At 41.8% G+C, this 23,894-nt stretch overlaps 1 protein-coding gene across 4 annotated transcripts in view; it reads left to right on the top strand.

Annotated features, from left to right (window-relative positions):
* The window catches only part of TBC1D12 (TBC1 domain family member 12), a 123,286-nt gene that overhangs the window by 23,226 nt on the left and 76,166 nt on the right, over positions 1 to 23,894 (top strand). Inside the window, exon 1 of one of the 4 annotated variants that reach the window (XM_033425587.2) lies at positions 3,782 to 4,910. The exons of 1 other annotated variant lie outside the window; for it this stretch is intronic. In XM_033425587.2, the coding sequence (XP_033281478.1) occupies positions 3,970 to 4,910 (941 nt within the window). In that variant the 5' untranslated portion in view covers positions 3,782 to 3,969. Of the gene's footprint in view, positions 1 to 3,781; positions 4,911 to 23,894 lie in introns of those variants that run through there. 2 more of the 4 variants (XM_004268363.4, XM_033425590.2) reach the window with 2 other exon arrangements.

A 23,894-nucleotide genomic window follows, 5' to 3' on the forward strand; every position in this document is an offset into this window, starting at 1 on the left:
ACGAGGTTGCCAGGCGTGTGACAGCAGCAGGTAGGAGTGAGCCGCTGGTGCAGTGATGAGCAGGAGAGGAAGGACGGCGGCTGTTGGCCTGTGAACCCAGGCAAGAATGACCAGCCAACACAATCCAGACCAAGGTCCGTGGGCCCAGCTCGGTCCTGTGCGGCTGGTCAGTGGAATAGACCTGCAGGTGTGGCTCTTGTCACTCTAGGACTGGCTTCAAGACAGATCCTGCTGATGAACCCAGGGCACGGTCCTCAGTTCTCCAGGAGAGTGCGCCGGAGTGGAGCCAGGGTGTTGTGCCCGACTCAGCGACTCAGCACGGCGGCCACGCACGTCCAGTCTGCCGGCAAGGGCAGTGGGGAGCCGGGGGAAGTCACGGCCTTGAGAATGTCCTCTGATGAAAAAGAACCTGCAGGCTTATCAAATAACTTTTGTGTGGATCAGCAGTGCTGAGGCAGCAGGCGTGATACAGAAGTGTGAGCAGAGACCATCTGGAATCCCCAAACTCCAGGGAAACTAGAGGTAACAGCCAGCCTAGTGAAGAGGACAGGAGTTGGGGGCCGGTGGTGGTGGCAGCAGCCCAGCAGGTGCCCCTCGTCTCAGGGCCTTAATCCTGGCTCCAGCCGAGTGGTCAGGGGAGCTGCAAAGTCTTCTGGGCGAGCAGAGCCCACAGTCCTGAGCTGTTCTTCGCTGTGTTTGGGTCATCTCCCCCCATCCAAGGGGAGAAATCTAGATGAGGTTTAAGAATCAGTGCTTTAAGAATGTGGATCTCGTAGTTGAAACCTTGGAACACGTGTTTTTAGCACAAGGTGTTGCCGTGAAGGGAAGGATTTAACGCCTTTTCAAGGAGGGTGTCTCCGTGTGGGCAGAACTAGAGAATAAATGGGTCTTAAATAAACAACAAAACAAAAACCCGTGCAATTTGGGACTTCCCTGGTGGCACAGTGGTTAAGAATCCGCCTGCCAATGCAGGGGACATGGGTTCGAGCCCTGGTCCGGGAAGATCCCACATGCCACAGAGCAACTAAACTCGTGCGCCACAACTACTGAGCCTGCACTCTAGAGCCCACGGGCCACAACTTCTGAGCCTGCGTGCTGCAACTACTGAAGCCCACGCGCCTAGAGCCTGTGCTCTGCAACAAGAGAAGCCATCGCAATGAGAAGCCCGCGAACCGCATCGAAGAGTAGCCCCCGCTCGCAGCAACTAGAGAACGCCCATGCGCAGCAATGAAGACCCAACGCAGCCAAAACTAAATTAAAAAAAAAAAAAAAGTGCAATTCAATGGCATTTAGTACATTCACAGTGTCATGCAACCACCACCTGTATCTTGTTCTAAAACATGTTCATCACACAAAAGAAAACCCCATATCCATGAGGCATTCCTGTCCTATTTTTCCCGTTTCCCCAGCCATTGACAATCTCCCATCTGCTTTCTTTCTCTATGGATTTACCTATTCTGGACAGTTCATATAAATGGAATTATATAATATGTGACCTTTTGTGTCAGGCTCCTTTTACTTAGCATAATGTTTTTGAGATTCATCCACTTTGTATCATGTATTGGTACTTAATTCCTTTTTATGGCTAATAGTCTGTTGTGTGTATATATCACATTCTGTTTATCCACTCCTCTATTGATGGACATTTCGGTTGCTTCCATCATTTTTTTTTATGAATAGTGCAGCTGTGAACATTCATGTACAAGTTTTTGTTTGAACATCTGTTTTCAATTCTTTTGGGTATATACCTAGGAGTAGAATTGCTGGGTCATATGGTAATTCTATGTTACTGAGGAAAACCCAAACATTTTCACAGCAGCTATACCATTTTACATTTCTACCAGCAATGTGTGAGGGTTCCACTTTCTCCACATCCTCTACAACACCTGTTATTTTCGACTTTTTTGATTATAGTCCTCCTAGTGGGTGTGAGTGCTATCTCACTGAGGTTTTGATTTGCATTTCCCTGGTGATTAATTATGTTGAGCATCATTTCATATGCTTATTAACAGCTATTAGCATATCTTCTTCAGAGAAATGTCTGGTCAAGTCCTTTACTCGTATTTGTTTATTTATTTATTTATTTTTGGCTGCGTTGGGTCTCCGTTGCTGCGCGCGGGCTTTTCTCTAGTTGCGGTGAGCGGGGGCTACTCTTCGTTACGGTGCACGGGCTTCTCATTGCGGTGGCTTCTCTTGTTGCAGAGCACGGGCTCTAGGCTCGCGGGCTTCAATAGGTGTGGCACATGGGCTCAGTAGTTGTGGCTTGTGGGCTCTAGAGCACAGGCTCAGTAGTTGTGGCGCATGGGCTTAGTTGCTCCGCGGCATGTGGGATCTTCCTGGACCAGGGCTGGATCCCGTGTCTCCTGCTTTGGCAGGTGGATTCTTAACCACTGCACCACCGGGGAAGCCCCTTTACTCATTTTTAAATTGGGTTGTTTGTCTTCTTGTAGTTGAGTTCTTTATATATTCTGGATAGTAGACCCTTATGTATATGAATTGCAAATATTTTCTCTTTTCCTATATTAGCTTTTCCACCTGTGTCTTGGAGGTCATTTCTTCTGAAAGATCTTGATACTAAATGTATTGCTAACTGTGCCCTAGCCACTTAGTTTTTACTTAGGGCCTTGAAAAATGCTCATTATAAAAGACACTTGACGTTTCTTAAACTGGGTGCTAGGTACATGGATGACCATTTTATTTACACATTTTAGTACCCATATATAGGTTACATTCACTCTTGTGTGTGCGTATATATATTTTAAAGGCTTGACAATGCTGCTTCCTCTAATTCTCCATTCTCCTACTACTGTCCTTTTATTGACATACTTCTAGAATGAGCTGTCTATATTTGCCAGTTCATTTTATCCACAACTAGTGCCTCTTTAATCCCTCGCGATACAGCTTATTTGTCCATCCTGATATAGCGACACCTTTGAGTCTCTGTCCCACCTCCATCTTTAGTCTTTCTTCCTAGATGATGTTACTCATGACTCACCTAGTTGCATTATGCAGATGACTCTTCAATCTGCGTCTCTAAACCGAAGCCCTAACCCAAGACTTAGAACTCTATATGCTGGATATTCTTACTTTACCAAATATATTTCTCCTATTAATCAAGTTATTAACAATCCAAGTCCCTATTTCTTCAAACCACATCAGTTTCAGTCTCAAGAGTTCTGTAGTAATTTGGCTGGTTCCTCCCTCTTCAGTCACTCCTTATATCTGATCAATTATCACATCTGGTGATTTCTACACTTCATTTCCATTCATTGCTTATCACCCCATTTTAATCCATTTTCATGGGGTGCTGGAATTATTTCAATAGCCCTCTCTGCCTGACTCTACTTCCTCTTTCTCCTTAAGTGATAATGGAAATCTTTAAGAGAGGGTGATGTGATGAAACGTGGTCTTAGATAAAAAAGATAACTTTGGTAGTATTGGGGAAGATGAAGTGGAGAAGGAAGAGTTTTGACCTGAGGCGAAGAAACCCTAAATTGTGGCAATGGATCGGTGGATATAAAAGTGTAAAGTCGACTAGCGACCAATTAGAGCTGGAAGGACTTAACATCTAACATACTGTATTCTACTCCCATAAATTAAGTACGTCAAGTGCATTTTTGCTAAGCGAGCCATACCCGTGCTTCTGTAAGGACAGTCACGTTCCGCGTGGGCCAACCAGCCTCCGTCATCCAGACGCCGGATCCCAGATTGGCAGTTGGAGTGTCACGGAGCGGGTCTCTCTAGCTACCGTCTCTATGGTTCGTGGAATCTCCAGGTCGGGGCTTGACCGGTCTGGCTTTTGCGCGTGCGCTAGCCCAGGCGGGTGCCCGCCCTCCCGCAACAGCCCGAATTCCCGGGAGGGAGGGGCGGGTCTGGGAACGGTGCGGCGGCAGCCGCTGCTGCCCCAGCACTCAGAGCTCTTCCCGGACCGAGCCCGTGCCTCCTCGGGTGGCGCTCACCCGGCCCCAGATGGTGGGTCCGGAGGATGCCGGAACCTGCTCGGGAAGAAACCCCAAGTTGCTCCCTGTGCCGGCGCCCGAGCCCGCAGGCCTGGACGGGAAGATGATTCGGGCCACGGACGGCTTTGGCGGAGGCGCCGGCGCTGTGGAGACTCCGGAGGAGCAGGAGGAGGAAGAAGAGGAGGAGGAGACGCCGCCGCCTCAGCAGCTCCTTAGGCGTTATCTTGCGGAGACCGGGGGGCAGCTGGAGCCCGGGCTGTGCTACTGTCCGCTCCCCGCCGGCCAGCCCCGCGTTCTGCCGCGCTCCGCAGCCCCGCACTCGGACGCCTGCCCGCCGGACGCGGGCTCCAAGCACCGCGGCGCGGAAGCGGCGGATGTCCGCGCGGCGCGGCACGGAGGCATGACCAACGGGGACTCGGGCTTTCTGCCGGGCCCAGACTATCGCGACCTGGCCCACGCCGGCGGCCGGGAGCCGCGCCACCGCCGCCTCCGCCCGGAGGGGCCTGGCGACGAGGGCGCGGACGGCGCGGGCAGCCCGTCCGACTGGGCCGCGCCGCTCGAGGACCCGCTGCGGAGCTGCTGCCTGGCGGCGGCGGACGCGAAAAGGCCCGAGGATGCGGGCAGCGGCTCGGGGGGCAGTCCGGCCAGCAGCGGCAGTGGCAGCGAGGACTTGGAGCAGCCGGGAGCCGGCCCCGGGGGTCCCGAGGAGGGCGCGTCGCCGGTCACCTCGGCCGAGAGGACTAGCGGAGGCGCCGGCGCCGAGTCGCGCCTCGTTTTCTCCGACGTTCACTTGAACTCTCGGAACACATTCGAGGTGAGCCGCCACCAGAGCGCCCGCGACCACCTGCCGCCGTCGGCGCCGCCGGTGCCCTCGCCTGCCGCGGAGCAGGGCCCCGCGGGGACCTCGGCCCGGGCTCGACGGAGCGGCGGCTTCGCCGACTTCTTCGCCAGGTACAGCGCAGACTGCGCCGGGGTTCGGGGAGGGCTCGGGCCGGGAGCTGGCGGAGAGTGGCGTGGAGGCTCTCTCTGGCGTCCGGATTGAGCTTTGATTTTTCACCGGGGGAAGAGGAACTAGGTCTGCGTTGTGTATCGGAGAAGTTGTGAGCGCGGGGAGCCAGGCTTTCTGTTCCCTTGTCCGCTGGACGGTCTACCTGCCATTCACACCTGGTTTCTGTGTTTTCAGGCCGGCGTGCTAGTGCCTTACCTACAGTTTTCCGTCTTCCGGAAAAGCAGACCACCTTCCTCGTCCCCATGTACTACAAAGAATTAGGGGCGGGTGGCGGGGCGGTGCGGTGCGTGTGTACGGGTGCGGTTGTGAAAGAGAAAGGGAAGTCATTTTGGAGAGCTATTTGCGTGGAGTCTAAACCCATTCAAGTAGTTTGGGAATTCTTGAAAGTAGAGGTGGTTGTGTTTCATAGCCTTTAACAGCTTGTTTCAGTGGCCTGTATTAAAATGCCGTCAGGTTGGTGTTTAGAATTTGATCCTGGCCTTTAAGCCAAATTACTATGGCGCTTTATGTAGAAAATCCCTCTTTCCTTTTATCAGATTGGCCTCTACCTTTTTAAAGCATCTTCTTTTTAATTTTTTATGGTGTTGTATATGTGATTTGACCTGCTATTCTTGAAATTAAATTACGGTGCTGGACACTGCAGGGTTCAGAGTGGGACTTTGATAGGGATAAATATGTCGTTAGAAAATACTCATTTTAATGTACATTAATGAAAAAGCAATTTCTTTTGGGTCGCATTTTGACACGCTTATTTTTTTTTAAGTCTCTAGGAAAACAGGAAAGTATTCCCAACTTGTAAAACTCTCCCTTTCAAAGTTCTTTCTCCTTTCTCTTGTGTTTTTGTTCCCTTTTTAGGGATCTTGACAAAACCAGAAGTAAACGAAATAAGGAATGCGACTCAAGTTTTAGAGGATTATACAGTTAGTGTGCATATTTGTAGACACACAGGCACAGTTTTCTGATTAATATTTCTTACTCCTTTTTCTACGTTATTAACTTATTTTTCCTGCTTGTATAAATTTACGAATAAATTATGAAGTTGTTTAAGTCAAGATTGGGAAATCCTAATTATGTGTTACTCGTAGGACAACATATATAGTAGTGAGATCTGTATTTGTGTCTACAATTGCAAAGATATACTTAAAGCTTGTAGTGGCAATATTTTAAATGCACTTAAGGGGGCTTTCCTGGTGGTGCAGTGGTTAGGAATCCGCCTGCCAATGTGGGGGACACAGGTTCGAGCCCTGGCCGGGGGAGAATCCCACATGACGCGGAGCAGTGAAGCCGATGCGCCACAACTACCAAGTCTGCGCGCTAGAGCCCGCCAGCCACAACTACTGAGCCTGTGTGCCACAACTACTGAAGCCCGCATGCCTAGAGCCCGTGTTCTGCAACAAGAGAAGCCACCACAATGAGAAGCCCGCACACCATAATGAAGACCAAACGCAGCCAAAAATAATAAATAAATAAATAAAACTGCCTGACAGCTGACATAAAAACATGACCAATAAGCACCCAAAAGTTCCACAAGGTTACAAGTAAAAAAACTTAACACACCTTAAGTGCTTTTTAATTAATTAATTTATTTATTTATTTTTGGCTGCGTTGGGTCTTTGTTACTGTGCGGGGGCTTTCTCTAGTTGCCGTGAGCAGGGACTGCTCTTTGTTGAGGTGCATGGGCTTCTCATTGCGGTGGCTTCTCTGGCTGTGGAGCACGGGCTCTAGGCGCACAGGCTTCAGTAGTTGTGGCTCACGGGCTGTAGAGCGCAGGCTAAGTAGTTGTGGCGCACGGACTTAGTTGCTCCGCGGCATGTGGGATCTTCCCAGACCAGGGCTCGAACCCTTGTCCCCTGCAATGGCAGGCGGGTTCTTAGCCACTGTGCCACCAGGGAAGCCCTGTCAGGCAGTTTTACACCTGAAAGGGGCTGTGGAGAGCACTAATTCAACCAGTATACCCAGAGTACTTGCTTGGTCCCTGACTTGGAGGTGGAGTGCAGGCTAGTGGGGATTAAGTTTGAAGACAGATACATTATATATGTATTGCAATATTCAAATAATAACAAGGCAAATCTGTTATAAGAGGCTTTCATATTATTGACAGTAGGCAGGAATTTTTATATAATTTAGAAAATTTCTTTAACCTGTAGACTAATAGGACTTTAATTAGCATGGTAGTTGACATTCATATGATATACTTTTCACGTGTAGCAGAGCACTGGGTAGGAAATCAGTAAATTTAGGTCCCCTGAAGTTAATTTCTGTAAGCTTCATTTTTGAGATCTGAATGTTAAGATTCTAAGCATGGGGCTTCCCTGGTGGCGCAGTGGTTGAGAGTCCGCCTGCTGATGAAGGGGATGCGGGTTCGTGCCCCGGTCCGGGAAGATCCCATATGCCGCGGAGCGGTGGGACCTGTGAGCCATGGCTGCTGAGCCTGCGCGTCCGGAGCCTGTGCTCCGCGACGGGAGAGGCCACATTGGTGAGAGGCCCGTGTACCGCAAAAAAAAAAAAAAAAAAAAAAGATTCTAAGCATCATTGCTTGCTTCATTTAACATTCTTGGGAAAGAGCAGAATCAGACAGAGGCATAATTTTTCTCTTAGCATTTAGTCAAAGCCTTAACTGGATTCTGAACACCTTAAAGGCAGAGACTGTGATGTTTATTTCTGAATCTACGGTACCTAGCGCTAGTATGAAGAATCCCATTCAGATTGTGTTGAAGTGACAACTTGCACAGACTCTCTGTTTTTACTCCTCTCTAGGTAGTGTAATTTTGAACAAATCGTCCATCCCCGAAGAGAATAATCAGAAATTTCCCTTATCCCTACAACCTAAGAGTGGTTTTTCTTCCTGTGCACAGTTGTGATTCTCAATTCTGAAACCCAGATGAGGCCTTCCTTTGGGGATATCTTGTTCTAGGATGTATTCCTGTTCTTGGTGCAGCCCCTTCCCTCACTTCATTTTTTGGTGAGGAATCTCACTGTCTAAAGAGAGGAGTTTAGTTAGCTAATAGCAGAGCTGGGATTGGGAACCAGGATTTCTGATTTTCAGTCCAGGAATTTGATTATAACTTCTGTTTATCTGTGACTCTTTTCCTTCCCGCCTGATTATCTCCACCATTCCCTTCTCCTTTCCACTTCCTCTCTTTCTCTTAACTGGGCAAAAAATTTATAACAGAAATAGTTTGAAAGAATAGTTTCATGTTTGTTTTAACCTTTTACAAGTAAAGAGAGGGGACCATTTTATAGCAGCATATCTATTACTACAAAAATATGTTCAATCAAGACACATCATTGACAGGGGCTTCATTGAGTAGGGTAGAAATCATGTAGGAGAAAAAGGCATTTGGTCCAGGATGGGACAGCTCTCATCATCTCCTGCTTGCCCTCCCTTCTAGATGAGGTGAGTTCTATTTCAGTCCCTGTTGGGGGCTTGCCCTAGCTTCACACGGGCATCTCTCTGTGTTTATGGTGACTTGATTACGGGAGGCCTAGAAGTAACATTCCTTTAGATCCTTAGCCCTTTCCTGTCTATAAAAGTTTTGAAATGCTAGGTGAGTATCACTACTGCCACTATCACCAACTTAGCAGTGAGAAGAAGATGAAAGCTTAAAAGCAAATCTCTTGTGTTTTCAGGCTAGCCTTCATTTCTCAAGGATCTGTTTATTACTCTGTTTTGAAAGTGAAGTAGCTTTAAACCATTTTTATGTGTCCTTTAAGCAAATTCATGTCTTAATTGTTTTCAGACTAGAGTGGTTTATTCTTTAAGTCGATACACTCTTAATAGGTGTATTTTTAAAAACCTTTTAAATAAATAGATTGGGAGTTTGGGATTGATAAGTACACACTGCTATATTTAAAATAGATAACGAAGGACCTACTGTATAGCATAGGGAAATCTGCTCAATATTCTGTAGTAACCTAAATGGGAAAAGAATTTGAAAAAGGGTAGCTACATGTATGTGTATAACTAAATCACTTTGCTGTACCTGAAACTAACATAACATTGTTAATCAACTATATTCTAATATAAAATAAAAATTTTTTAAAGGCTGTTTAATACTTTTGAGGCTTGTTTGGATTGCACTGGCAGTTACTGTTGTTTAGAAACACGCAAGTATCTATCTGTGTCTCCTGGTAGTGTTGATAGTTTTTTACAAAATTTTCAAGATGAATCATAAGAATTCAGTGACTTAAAAGGGCATAGCTAAGGTAGGGGAAAAAATACCGAAGGTTTTTTTTCTTTTATCTGAAAAGATAGACTTTATAGATTGTGGAATCTATATAGACCTTTATAGATTGATTTTATAGATTCTGGGACATAGAGATTCATGTAGCTTTCCCGGTAATTATCGACTCTGAAACTTCCTAAACATTGTTGCACAAAATTATTTTCACGGAGCTCTTTTTATTATGAGTAGCTGAACAGGGAAGACTAGAAAGGCTCATTTAGTGATTTCTTTTCATATGTAGGCAGTCCCAATCTCCCCAATATGAAAATTGTTGAGAATATACTTTTTGTTATGATATTGAGAATAAAAACTTTCTAACAGTTACAATTTTTCTTAATTTAAGCTTCTCAGAAACTATGAAATTTTCTCTCCTACTCAGAATTTAGTTGGTGAACACTAGTTGATGAAATCATTATTCACCTGACTGAGCCATCATTGACCTCCGTCAGATAGGGCTCCTTTATTTGTTTAACTACAGTTTTAAGACCAGTTTCTCAAAAACTCCCTTCTTTAACATCTCAATAAAGAAAAGGCAAAATATCAAACTTCTGATAAGTTTTAAGAGATTTTTATAGCTCCCCAAAACAAGCAGTTCTTTAAAACAGGTGTGGTATGATTATAAGGAGAATGAAGAAATATCTTGCTGTAAACATTAAATTTTTGTTACTACAAGAGATTGTAAAAATAAAGGCTAAAGTATTTGTCTCACTAATGAAACTCTCTTGGACATTACTTATATATTAATATCTGTATATTAATATAATTACAGTGTTTAAAATTTTAGAAAAGCTGGAAAGAATGTGTAATCATTTGCTCTAGAATAAAAATAAGGGTCCTTTAGTGTTGTGAAGCTACCCATTATAATATTATTAGATTGAGGAGCTAATGGCTGAAGAGTCTTTTGTATCTTTCCCCTGTTTCTGACCCTTTTTCCCCTCTCAGATCCAGTATTTTCTTAAAGAAACCAACCAACCGCAAAACCCTAGATATCTATACTAAACAATTGGAAATCCAGCATTGGTTCAAGGACTTCATGGTTAGAGATGTGATCATCTGAATATAAATTAGCTAGAAAGTACTAGGAAACTCCAATTTTGGGGGACTAAGGTAGTTTTAATCGCCCAAACATATTATTTTGCTTTTTGTTTTTGTTTTTAATTTATTTATTTATTTTTGACTGTTTTGGGTCTTCATTGCTGCGTGCAGGCTTTCTCTAGTTGTGGCGAGTGGGGGCTACTCTTCATTGCGGTGTGCGGGCTTCTCATTGCGGTGGCTTCTTGTTGCGGAGCACGGGCTCTAGGCGCGCAGGCTCAGTAGTTGTGGCGCACGGGCTTAGCTGCTTTGCGGCACGTGAGATCTTCCCAGACCAGGGCTCGAACCCATGTCCCATGCATTGGCAGGCGGATTCTTAACCACTGCGCCACCAGGGAAGTCCCCAAACATATTATTTTGAAGTGCTAAACTAAATTAACATTTTAACACTAAGCCCCAATAAGCAAAGCAGGCTATTGTTTGAATGTTAACTTGGAGTTAACTTGTTTGGTAGAAATTTTCTGAACTGTTCAAAATGGGCATAGAGATTTACTTTTCATTTTTTAAAATATTTTTTGTTTAAGAATAGTTTTATATTTATGGAAAAGTTGCAACAGTACTACAGAGAGTTCTGGCATACCCCTCACCCAGTTCCCTATGTTGGCAGCATCACATAACTGTGGTACATTTGTCACAACTTTTATTTGCTAGCCATCACCTAGTAAGGTGGTATTAATTTAGTATTGGAAATGAGTTAGACATGGTAATGAGTTCTTCAGGTGATCTAGAGCAATGGTTTTTAAAGCTTTTCAGTTCAGACTGTTTGGAGCAACATTTACTAGATTTAACAACCAGTACCTATTTGTTATAAGTTTTTTTGTTGTTTGTTTGTTTGTTTGTTTGTTTTGCTGTACGCGGGCCTCTCACTGTTGTGGCCTCTCCCGTTGCGGAGCACAGGCTCCGGATGCGCAGGCTCAGCGGCCATGGCTCACGGGCCCAGCCTCTCCGCGGCATGTGGGATCTTCCCGGATCGGGGCACAAACCCGTGTCCCCTAGCATCGGCAGGCGGACTCTCAACCACTGCGCCACCAGGGAAACCCTATAAGGTTTTTTTTAGATTCTTGAAATATTCCTGTGACCTAACGGGTAAGGTTTATTTTTTTATTTTATACTCATTTGCCCAGAGTCAGATAGTTAATGAATTAAAAAAAATCAGTAACTAGACATAGATATGATTGCTAGGGTTTGGAGCTAAAACATTGATTTCTGTGAATTATAAGAAGTTTATGGGGCTTCCCTGGTGGCGCAGTGGTTGGGAGTTCGCCTGCCGATGCAGGGGACACGGGTTCGTGCCCCGGTCTGGGAGGATCCCACATGCCGCAGAGCGGCTGGGCCCGTGAGCCATGACCGCTGAGCCTGCGCGTCCGGAACCTGTGCTCCGCAACGGGAGAGGCCACAACAGTGAGAGGCCCGCGTACAGCAAAAAAAAAAAAAAAAGTTTATGAACAAAAACATAGCTTTTGGTGTAGTGAAAATACTATTGTCTTGAGAAATAAGAAACTTGGCTTTTGTCCTAGGTAGTGTCTTTTCTTCTACCATTAAATAATTGTGTGATCTTGGGCAAATCATTAAATTTCTAGACTTCAGTTTACCCATCTGTGAAATTAGGAGATTCACAGTCCCTTTCAGCTCCAATACGCTGTGATATTGCACAGTTCTCTTGTACTCACTGTTGTAGACCTCAAATATTTGTTGGCTAAATACTACAAATGTGAACCAAGTTAAAGAGGATGCTTAAAAAAACAGCTTGTTTTTTCATCTGTAAAATGAGAAGGTTGCCAGAGATAGAAATATCCCCTTCAACTCTAAATTCTACCTTGAACATTTTCTTCGGTAACGGTCTAACTCTGCCTCAGAGTAATCATGCTAAACATCAGTGATCTTTGTTTAGTTTCCCATATGCAGAGAGGACAGACCAGCAGCTCTCATTTTTTTTCTTTAGAAAATTCTAGATTTTTTTTTCTTTAAAATTTCTTTGGAGTAGGAATAGGGTAATAAGTAAATTCTAGTTAATCAATGAACTGGAATTTGAGACTTTTAACTTCCAGACCATGAGTTATTTCTCAAAGTTTGCCGGTGTTCCACTTGGGAGAACTGTTCCTAGCCTTTGTTGTACTTCAGAATCACCTAAAAGCACATTAAAAAAAAATTGGATTCTCCAGAATCCACAACCCCTACTTAGTTGGACTCAGGGGACTTGCTTTTGGCAGGTGGCATCTTCAAACTGTAGGATATAATGTAGTGGTTAAAGATGCGGGTTGTGTGGGCTTCCCTGGTGGCACAGTGGTTGAGAGTCCGCCTGCTGATGCAGGGGACGCGGGTTCGTGCCCTGGTCCAGGAGGATCCCACATGCTGCGGAGCGGCTGGGCCCATGAGCCACGGCCGCTGAGCCTGCGCGTCCGGAGCCTGTGCTCCGCAACGGGAGAGGCCACAACTGTGAGAGGCTCGCGTACCGCGAAAAAAAAAAGAAGATGCTGGTTGTGGAGTTGGACTGCCTGGCTTTGAATAAGCTTACTAGCTGTGTAATTATGGACAAGTTACTTGACCTCTCTGGACCTTAGGCAACTCATCCATAAAATGGGGGTAATAGTGATACCTATCTCATGGGATTGTCATGAGGGTTAAAAGAGATAATATACTAAGCGCCTTGTATTTATTATTTGGTATATAGTGAGGATTCAAATGTTATTCATACCACAGAAGACCTCCACAGTCCCTTCCCCAGCTTCATCACTGAAATCAACTGGTTGAAAGAAAGGGAGAGACTGGAATGAATTTTTTCTGTACTCCCAGAAGAAACATTGCACAGTTGCTGTAGCAGATTTTTAAATAATTTGTATTGGGATTGGATGGGTGTCAAAATGGACTCTGGTGTAGTGATATAAAATTTCCAGAAGTAGTGAAGCTTTGCCTAAAAAGCAGATCTGAGAAGAAACTGAAAGGAGGGAATGTTGAGAAAGATTAAAATGTTTGCATCTTTTATTGTTTTAAGGAACTTTTACGACAGGCAGAAACAACTTTGTAAGTTTAAATTCATGAAATGTTTAATTTGGCTTACTCATACATTTCATACTTAGTATTTTGTGGTAGGAAAGCTTTGAGGAAAAGTGAAGACATTTGGAGATTTTGAGGTGATACAGCTGTTACCCATCAATGAATGTATTATTCAGAAAGGGAAAGCCAATCCTTTCTGAGGTGGCTTATTTATTCCTAGGAACCCTGTTAGCTACACTAAACGTTGTCCCTAGGGTGTGGTGGCTGCTAGTTGCTTAGACCCTAGGACGGTAATCATTAAACGTTAGTGCTTAAAATCACCTGTGGTGTGGGGCTGTGGGGAGTTAAGAATGCACATTCCTTGAGCCCCCTTTTTGATTTAGTAGGTCTTGGGTGGGGCCTGGTACGAATCCAGGTATTTAACAGAGATTCTCAAGTGATTCTGATGCAGGTGGTTCCCACACTAGAATTAATGAAATACATTTGACCCTGGAAAAACAGGGGTTTGAACTGCGTGGGTCCACTTATATGTGGATTTTTTTCAATAGTAAATACTACAGTCTTACACTGTCTTCTGTTAATTGAATCCCTGGATGCAGAACCACAGGTAAGGAGGGCAGACTGTAAAATTATACTGGGATTTTTGTCTGTGTGGAAGGTAGGTCCCCATAGTCCCTGTGTTGTTCAAGTGTCAGCTGAAATTATCGATAGGCAGGTCTCCTCAGGTAATAACTGAAAGAAGGTACAACATAACATTTATAGTTTAGATTGCTGTATTGATTTAAAATTGGGTCATGTTTAGGTACTATGTAATTGATGAGTATAAGTAGAGATATAGTAGAGAACGGGTATAAAAACAAATGTAGGGGCTTCCTTGGTGGCGCAGTGGTTGAGAATCTGCCTGCCAGTGCAGGGGACATGGGTTCGAGTCCTGGTCTGGGAGGATCCCACACGCCGCAGAGCAACTAGGCCCGTGAGCCACAACTACTGAGCCTGCGCGTCTGGAGCCTGTGCCCTGCAACAAGAGAGGCCGTGACAGTGAAAGGCCTGCGCAACGCGATGAAGAGTGGCCCCTGCTTGCCGCAACTAGAGAAAGCCCTTGCACAGAAACGAAGACCCAACACAGCCAAAAAATTAATTAATAATTTAAAAAAAACAAATATACAAGTATTTTGCTAACTTTCACTAGGTTAAGAAACTGTCTCTACCTAATTAAATCTTATTTTCCTCTTTATTAGTGGGAAAGGTCTTTTGCTTTCATTTTATGTAGTTTAGATAGCCATGCTTATATGTTCTGTGAAAAACTTTAACTCACAAAACCTTACTCAGGTCTCTTCAACATGGAGTCATAACTTTACTTCTCCTTATTTATAGTTTATCAAAAAGGGTATTAATTTCCTGTCTTCCTGCTGGGTAGTTGTAATTCTTCTCCATGCCTTTAAGAAAAACTCCTGCACGTTGTACATGGCTTATTCCCCTCCAGAATTTGCTGCTTCAGCCTTTCTTGCACTTCTTATTTCTGTGGCCAAAACAAGAAAGATGAAAAACCATGTGACTGTCTGGGTTTTCAGCAGGCTCTTTCCTGCAATTAAGAGAAGTTTACCTAGGAAACCAAGCTATAAGTTACGTTCCTACTTAGAGCTAGTTTGAGAGTAAACTTGGTAATGCGTTTAATTTACCTTTGAATTTTGCTTTTTAGTTTCTTTTTAATATGAATTTTACTTTGGGATACATTTCTTGGTTAAAAAATATTTCCTTCTGCCCGTCTCTAACCTCACAGATTAAAACATTTTAAGTTTGGAACTGAACATGATAGTTTTGAAATCAAATTCTGTGCTGTGTTCTCATATTTTCCCCAATACTGTAATATACAACTACCCGTCATACACTGGGCATTATTTAGAATTTCCAGATCTGGTTTTCATCTAGACTGTTTGTAGTCATTTTCTAGTCAAGGACGGGAAATACTTTTCTGTGCTGTCCCAGGGAAAAGTTATTCAAAGACTATAACAGTTTATTGGTTTTTGTTGTCATTATTAGAAAAACATAAAATGCTCATATTACCTGCTTTCTAAAAGGACAGGGAATATAAAATAAAACTAAAGATAAATACTTTGTTTCTATACTATTCCAGTTAAGGTGGTAAGAAAGAAGATAAAATTGGGAGGGTGTGGAGGTTCTGTTAGAGAGAGACTGTTAGAGAATGAGTTGGAAGAGGTTTGTATAGAGAAAAATTGCTGGAGAGAATAAATGTTAGCTGGAAGTTAGCTCTGTACTTTGGCCTGTGGGCTTCAGAGTATTGGCACAGATTATTTACATATTTATTTTTCTATTCTGCTTACTTCAATGCCTTTGTGGATGTTTCTGGCAGCTTCTTAAAGATAGCTGCTGTGCCTCTTCTTCTTAACTTCCCTAATATCCCCATCCCCTCATGGCTTCTTAACAGGTTATATCCTGCAGCAGAAATATTTTTTAATGACAGGTTGTGTATATCAGGTTTAATTTAGACTTTAAAAGTTTAGGTTGTTAGTATGATAGATTCATGTATTAAAAAGTGCATGTATCAAAGTGTAAGATAAATGCAATATACAATTTTACAGAATGTATTCTTACTTGAGTTCAAGTGCTAAAAGGCAAACTTCTCCTACAAGCACCATGGTAAATCTAGTAAACAATTTAAATCTCTCACCCATGAGAAGAAAATTGTTCATTATCAGGAAGATATACTGTGTAGAAATTTAAGTTTTGAAGTAAGTTATTAAAGTTTTAAATCGGTAAAAGGTCTCAATTGAATAAGTAGTTTCTGTGTTTTTGAAAAGTGATAAAATTTAAGTTGCTTTTTTGCTTACATGGTCCTTGACACTCCTCACCCCACCCCTGCTGAATTGACTTTTTAACTTCATTGGTACTACCTAAAATTAGTACCAATGGGGGTTGGGTGTTGTTTGGAAAACAAAAGGTTTGTTGTGATTCTTAATTGGGTGTTGAGCGCCAAAATTTGTTATCTAAAGACTAATAAAATAAAGCTTTTGGGGCTTCCCTGGTGGTGCAGTGGTTGAGAGTCCTCCTGCCGAGGCAGGGGACACGGGTTCGTGTCCCGGTCCGGGAAGATCCCACATGCTGCGGAGCCTGCGCGTCCGGAGTCTGTGCTCTGCAATGGGAGAGGCCACAACAGTGAGAGGCCCGCATACCGCAATAAATAAATAAATAAATAATTTTTTAAAAAATAAAGCTTTTGATAGACAATTATTATATAGGGTAACCAGCACAATAACTGCACATATAACTAGAGGGTGATGTCCATCTTTGTGATATACTTCCAGAAGCACATTAATGCTGTCGAGAATACAGTACTAGGACAGGGATTAACTTTCAAAATTGGTTATACTAATAAAATAACTGAGAATTATACTGCATGAAGAAAAAATTTTAGAAGGTAACCACTATAAAATGTTCTTGATTAAAATAATAACTAGCTATACATTGTAATGAGGAGGTAAGATTGTTTTGCTCTTGTATGAGGCCACCAAAATCTTTTGATTTAGTTGTCCATTTGATGGAAACGTCATAACACCCAGTGGAAAAAAAGACAGTTACCTTGGTCAGGAGAGGTATTTCAACTATGCTGCTGAAGATAGGTTCTATGATGTATACCTTCAATTCAGGAAGTACTTCTAGGTGGTCAGAGGAGCAAAATGTCAACAAAACAAAAATAACAACAACAACCCTAGCGCTAAGTGTCTGCCTCTTTATTGTTAGAGAGTTTAGGCACCTAGTAGATGTGGTTTAGCCTCTGCTTCAATTTTTTCACTAACAAGGAGCTCAGTTTCCTCAATGCAGCCTATTGAGGGTATTAATTGTTAGAAGGTTCTTTATGTCAAAGCACAGTGTATCTCTTTGTAATGTTCCTGGTCCTAATTTGCCCTTTAAAGCCACAAAGAACAAGTCAGTTCTTTTACATAATTACAATTCATAAGATTGCTACTGAATCTTTTTTTTGTTTTTGGATCCTCCCAGCTAAGCATATATAATTCTTATGAGTTAGTTTACGATTTTCTTACCATTTATTCTTTCAACAGATGCTATTGAGCCCCATTTTTTAATACATATATATATGTGTGTGTGTATATATATATATATGAGACATTAAGGAAATTAGATTAAAACTATTTTATTAACAAACTTAAGATGGGAGAGTCATATAAATCAGTACTTACCATATTACCTGATTAGTGTTATAAAAGAAAATGCAAAGGTACATTAGCAGCACTGAAGAAGGAGTGATTAACTTTGGGATGAGATGTTAGGGAACTCTGCACAGTAGATGAGACATGAATGCTTGGTTTTTTGTTGTTGTTTTTTTAATACCAATGAGGAGGGTTTGGATCGGAATGAGGGTGAAGCCAGTACAGGTATATGACAGCATAGGCAGAATTATACATGAAATAGCACAGCACTTTTGGAACTGTAGAGACTTATTAGTATGACCTCACCTTAGGGCAGGTGAGGTAGAGTGTCAAAAACCGAGGCACAAAGGTTGGGTCTAAATTATGAGGGAGTTTATGTGACAGAACTAAGCATTTTGAATAGATTCTGTGAGAGTTGGCAGTCCATAGGACCTTTGATGGGTTTTTAAAACAAGGGCAACATGCTTAGGATTGCATTTTAGAACAGTGACTCTTGTAGCAGTGTAGCAGATGTTTTGGGACTTGAGAAACTGGGGCTTGGATACATTTGTGGTAGTTTACCTGTACTTGTCAGGCTCTTTATTAAAGTGTGATATCCAGATTATTTATGTAAACTACATTAAATTCAGTCCCTGTCAGAAGGGGTAGCTAAGAGATTCAGTGACATATGCTTATACCAGTAGCTTTTTTGTGAAGCTTTAATGAAGGTAAACTTTGAATCTGATTTTTGTTTCTGAGGGAAGTGGGATGATACGAAAATGGAGAGTGATGTGGAAAATTATGTCTACCATGTTTTGTAAGGAATTTGATGAGGGGAGAAAAGAGCCAGAATAGTTCTTAGGCCAGTTTTTCCCCCCCTAAATTCAAGTATAGTTGATTTACAATATTATACTAATTTCAGGTGTACAACATAGATTGTACTCCATTTAAAGTTACTATAGGGCTTCGCTGGTGGTGCAGTGGTTAAGAATCCACCTGCCAATGCAGGAGACACGGGTTCGAGCCCTGGTCCGGGAAGATCCCACATGCCACGGAGTAACTAAGCCCATGCACCACAACTACTGAGCCTGAGCTCTAGAGCCCGCGAGCCACAACTACTGAGCCCGTGTGCGACAACTACTGAAGCCCGTGCGCCTAGAGCCCGTGCTTCGCAACAAGAGAAGCCACCGCAATGAGAAGCCCGCACACCGCAAGGAAGAGCAGCCCCCTCTCACCACAACTGAAGAAAGCTCACACGCAGCAACCAGGACCCAACGCAGCCAAAAATAGATAGATAAATAAATTTATAAAAAATAAATAAAGTTATTAATATTGGCTATATTCCCTGTACTGTGCACTACATACTTGTATCTTATTTATTTTATACCTAGTAGTTTGTAGTTGTTGTGGAGCAGAAGGGAAACGATTTCAGGGAAAACCCTGAGAGAATAAAGTGGTAAAATCAAGTCTGTATGTCCAATGCACAAGTTCTATACATTGCTTCATAAAAGTGGGTGGAGGAAGTATACCCATCACCCATTTTTGAGGATTGAGTGAGGTAAAGACAAAGTATTGAGACTTCCATAATTACTTGTATGTATGTGTCTTTTCTACTAAGATGCAAACTCTCTGCAGATATGAAACGTCTTTTTTGCTCTTTTATCTTTGCAAAGAGACATAGAGCCATATATATGAACCATATATATGGAGCCATATATAGGAACACAAAGATTTATTGGATTAAAAACTTTTTAAAAAGTGCGAGAACTTACATAGTCAAATGATTGGAACCTTTGGAGTGATCACTCTGGGAGTAATAGTATCATTTCTCAAAGTATTTTTGGTACCTTTCTCTGAGGGATGTTTCTGTAGGAGAGAAATCAGTTGGGCCAACGTAAGATAGGACTGAAGAATTGAACGTTGGAGGGGAGTCATAGCTGAAATACATTAGGAAGCCAACTAAGCAAGTTCACTTGTATGTTAACTATAGTAAGTACTCTAATATTCTAGATGTAATAGATTCATGCCCAGGCAAATTATTTAGACACACATAATGTGTAAATAGTTGAGGTTAGTGTAAACAAGCATAACTGATTTCACCTCTGGTACTCTTCTGAAGGATTATATAAAGTCAGTGACTTGACGGTCTGTCACCCTTGAATTTGGTCATCTTTGAGTAGGCACAGCTGTATCAATTTTGGTGAAGCCTACAACTCTTTTTAACAGGGTGTTTGCAAAACAGTCCATATTTAAAGGACTGACTTATATAGGTTGTGGTAAAATCCATAATACAGCATCTGTAACCGACAATGTTATAATGTAAAAGAAATGTTGAACTTTGTAAGTATTGCCTTAATGCCATTGACAGTTTTGAAGTATACTTTTTCCACTTGTGAAGTAAAATATTTTCTTTTGCTTTTCTAATTAATGAAACAAATTATGTATTTTCTCCTATTCTATGGCTTGTCTTTATACTTTCTTAATAGTGTCATTTGATGCACAAAAGTAGAAATGTTTTGGGTTTTTTTTAAATCTTTATTGGGGTATAATTGCTTTACATTGTTGTGTTAGTTGCTGCTGTATAACAAAGTGAGCCAGCTATATGTATATCCCCATATATCCCCATATTAGAAATGTTTTAAATTTGGTATATTACAGTTCTAAGTATGTGTTACCAACTTAGTTTTTACTGTAAAAGGTAAGATATATATGTGTCTATCCAGAGCATAGAGGCAAGAAAGTAGGGAATGTGTGAAAAAGAGTACAGTTTGGCTAATACGTTAGAGTTAATTAGTTTTAAGGAACAGAAGCCAACTTAAGCTACCTTAAGTGAAGAAGGGTTTATTGTAGGCATGTAGTAGGCATCTTGTGCACATTCTGAAGATAGAAAATAAAGTATACCCGGGCTACAGAGTACCTGGAATAATGGTTTCTCTGCCTTTCGGGGGATGCTTGGTTTTTCTCATCTCTATTCTGCCTCTTAGCTGTTTAGTGCATGGTTTCTACCTGCAAAAGCCCTATACAGCTGTCCCAACTGTACATGATTTATCAGTTCAAGCATTTACCGTCATTTGACTTGATCTCTAAGTCTTCTGTTTAAAAATCCTGGGAATCTGATTGTCTCAGCCTACATACGAATTTGTCCATGTTTTATCAGCAGTCCAATTTAATCAGTACTGACTGAGGGTCAAGACCATGAGATGCAAATATGGCCACTTTGGGCTACTGCTTCAGTCAGGATTGGGGCAAAGGCACTGTCGAAGTGGGGAGTGGGTTGCAGGTATGCTAAAGCCACATGTATTTCTCCTAGTTGTAAAAAGGGTAGTAGGAAATAACGTTGGGAAAATAATTTGGGTCCAAATTGTAAAGAGTCTTTAATGCTAGGATAAAAAATTAAAACTTTTCCATAGATATTAGAGAGGTTTAAGGATTTGGGGGCAAGAAATGAAATGCTCTATTCTTTTCTGCTTGTGCTTTGAAGTTTATTCTAGCCAGAATGAGATATATGTCATTCTCCTCCTCTAATTTTCTCTTTGTCTGAATCCTCCCTTGTTCATTCAACAAGCATATTTGAGCACAGACTGTATAGCAGGAAAAGAAGGAGCTAGAATAAAGCCTTTCTGGTAAAGCCAGTGATGATCACATTGCAAACATAAATGCTTACGATGTTGATACTAGCAGGGAGCATGAGATGACGGAAGCAGTATTTATTCCTCTGGCACTGAATCTGGCTTGTAAGTGCATCTTCAGGCTCATTTCAGTGCTTTACAGAGGTTACCAGTGGAGGGAGGGGTAACGACAAAGAGGTAACATGATGGAGTTTTTTCGGGGTGATCCAAGTGTTCATTAACTCGACTGTGGTGGTAGTTACACAAATCTATACATGTGGTAAAACTTGTAGAATTGTATGCCAAAATAAAGACAGCCAATTTTTATTGTGTTAGTTTAAAAATTAAAAATTTACTGAGTGTTTAAATACCTTATATGCGGGGTACTGTGAAAGTTATACAAATCCTCTTCTCAATGCACTTATAGTTTAAAAGTAGCATTCAGATCACTATTTAAGGTAGAAAGTGAAAAGTATAAGGAGAGAATGATTTATAGAAGAAATGGCTTATGGGGAGAAAGGTTCATAGAAATAATAGCTCCCCAGACTGCACTCTTCCATTAGACTAGTGTTATAGACTGAATGTTTGTGTCCCCCCTAAAATTCATATGTTGAAACCTGATCCCCAGTGTGATACTATTTGGAGGTGGAGGCTTTGGCAGGTGCTTAGGTCATGAGTGTGGAGACCTCATGAATGGGATTAGTGCCCTTATAAAAGAGGCCCAGAGAGCTCTCTTGTGCCTTCTGCCATGTGAGGACACAGTGAAAAAACTACAGTCTGTGAACCAGGAAGCCACCTCTCAGCAGACGCTGAATCTGCCAGTGCCTTGATCTTAAACTTCCCAAGCCTCTATAACTGTGAGAAAGAAGTTTCTTTTGTTTATAAACCACCAAATCTATGTTTTGTTGTTGTTGTTGTTGTTATAGCAGCCATAAAGGGATAAGACATCTAATTTGAGGACAGCAGTTCTTTTTTTCTCTGTAGCCCCCAAATTAGCAGACTTTCATTAATGTGTGCAAGCACAGCACTAGGATACAATGGTGAACACAGAGCTCACAGTCTAATGCAGTGGCAACATCATAGAGCTCACATTCTAATGCAGAAAATGACAACTAGATAAATTTTCAAAATCGTTTTGGCTATTCTACTTCCTTTGCCTTGCTACATCAATTTTAGAATCAGCTTATCTATATTTACAGATAATCTTTGTTAATTAACTTGGGGAGAATTAACATCTTTACTGTGTTGAATCTTCCATACCTGGAACACAGTATATTTCTCTGTTTATAATTTTGGTCTTTTTTAATTTCCTTTATCAGAGTTTTGTAGCTTTCAGCATACACATCCTGTTCATGTTTTCTTAGATTCATATCTAAATATTTAATATTTTTTGGAGCTATTGTAAATAATACATTTTTTTAAATTTCAGTTTCTAATTATTCACTGCTAGTACTATATAGAAATACGACTGATTTTTGTTTTCCTTATACCCTGTAACCCTGGTAAACTTAGTTCTAGCTCTGGGAGCTTTTCTGTGGATTCCATGGGATTGATTATGTAGACAATAGTGTTGTCTGCAAATAGCAAAATTTTAATTTTTCCCTTTCCAATCTGAAACACTTACTTTTCTTCCCTTACTGTACTGGCTAGGATTTTCATTATGATTTTGAGGGGAGTGATGAGAGCAGACATTCTTACCTTGTTTCCAATCTACAACACATTTGGTCTTTCACATTTAAGTATGATGTTGGCTGTAGGTTATTTTTGTAGATGCCCTTAACTAGGCCAGAGAACTTCTATTCCTAGTTTTCTGTTTATTTATTTTAATCAAGAATGGATTTAGGGTATTATTAAATGCATAAGTTGATAGGATCATGTGTTGTTTCTTCTTTAGACTGTTAAGATGGTGAATTACATTGATTGACTTTTTTTTTAAACATCTTTATTGGAGTATAATTGTTTTACAGTGGTGTGTTCATTGATTGACTTTTTTGTAATTTTTTTAACATCTTTATTGGAGTATAATTGCTTTACAATGGTGTGTTAGTTTCTACTTTATAACAAAGTGAATCAGTTATACACATACATATGTTCCCATATATCTCTTCCCTCTTGTGTCTCCCTCCCTCCCACCCTCCCTATCCCACCCCTCTAGGTGGTCACAAAGCACCGAGCTGATCTCCCTGTGCTATGCGGCTGCTTCCCACTACTTATCTATTTTATGTTTGATAGTGTATGTATGTCCATGCCACTCTCTCACTTTGTCACAGCTTACCCTTCCCCCTCCCCATATCCTCAAGTCCATTCTCTAGTAGGTCTGTGTCTTTATTCCTGTCTTACCCCTAGGTTCTTCATGACATTTTTTTTTTTAAAATTCCATATATATCTGTTAGCATACAGTATTTGTCTTTCTTTTTCTGACTTACTTCACTCTGTATGACACACTCTAGGTCCATCCACCTCATTACAAATAGCTCAATTTCGTTTCTTTTTATGGCTAATATTCCATTGTATATATGTGCCACATCTTCTTTATCCATTCATCCGATGATGGACACTTAGGTTGTTTCCATCTCTTGGCTATTGTAAATAGAGCTGCAATGAACATTTTGATACATGACTCTTTTTGAATTATGGTTTTCTCAGGGTATATGCCCAGTAGTGGGATTGCTGTGTCATATGGTAGTTCTATTTGTAGTTTTTTAAGGAACCTCCATACTGTTCTCCATAGTGGCTGTACCAATTCACATTCCCACCAGCAGTGCAAGAGTGTTCCCTTTTCTCCACACCCTCTCCAGCATTTATTGTTTCTAGAGTTTTTGGATGATGGCCATTCCGAC

This window comes from Orcinus orca, chromosome 14 (genome assembly GCF_937001465.1).
Source record: "Orcinus orca chromosome 14, mOrcOrc1.1, whole genome shotgun sequence".
Classification (NCBI taxonomy): Eukaryota; Metazoa; Chordata; class Mammalia; order Artiodactyla; family Delphinidae; genus Orcinus; species Orcinus orca.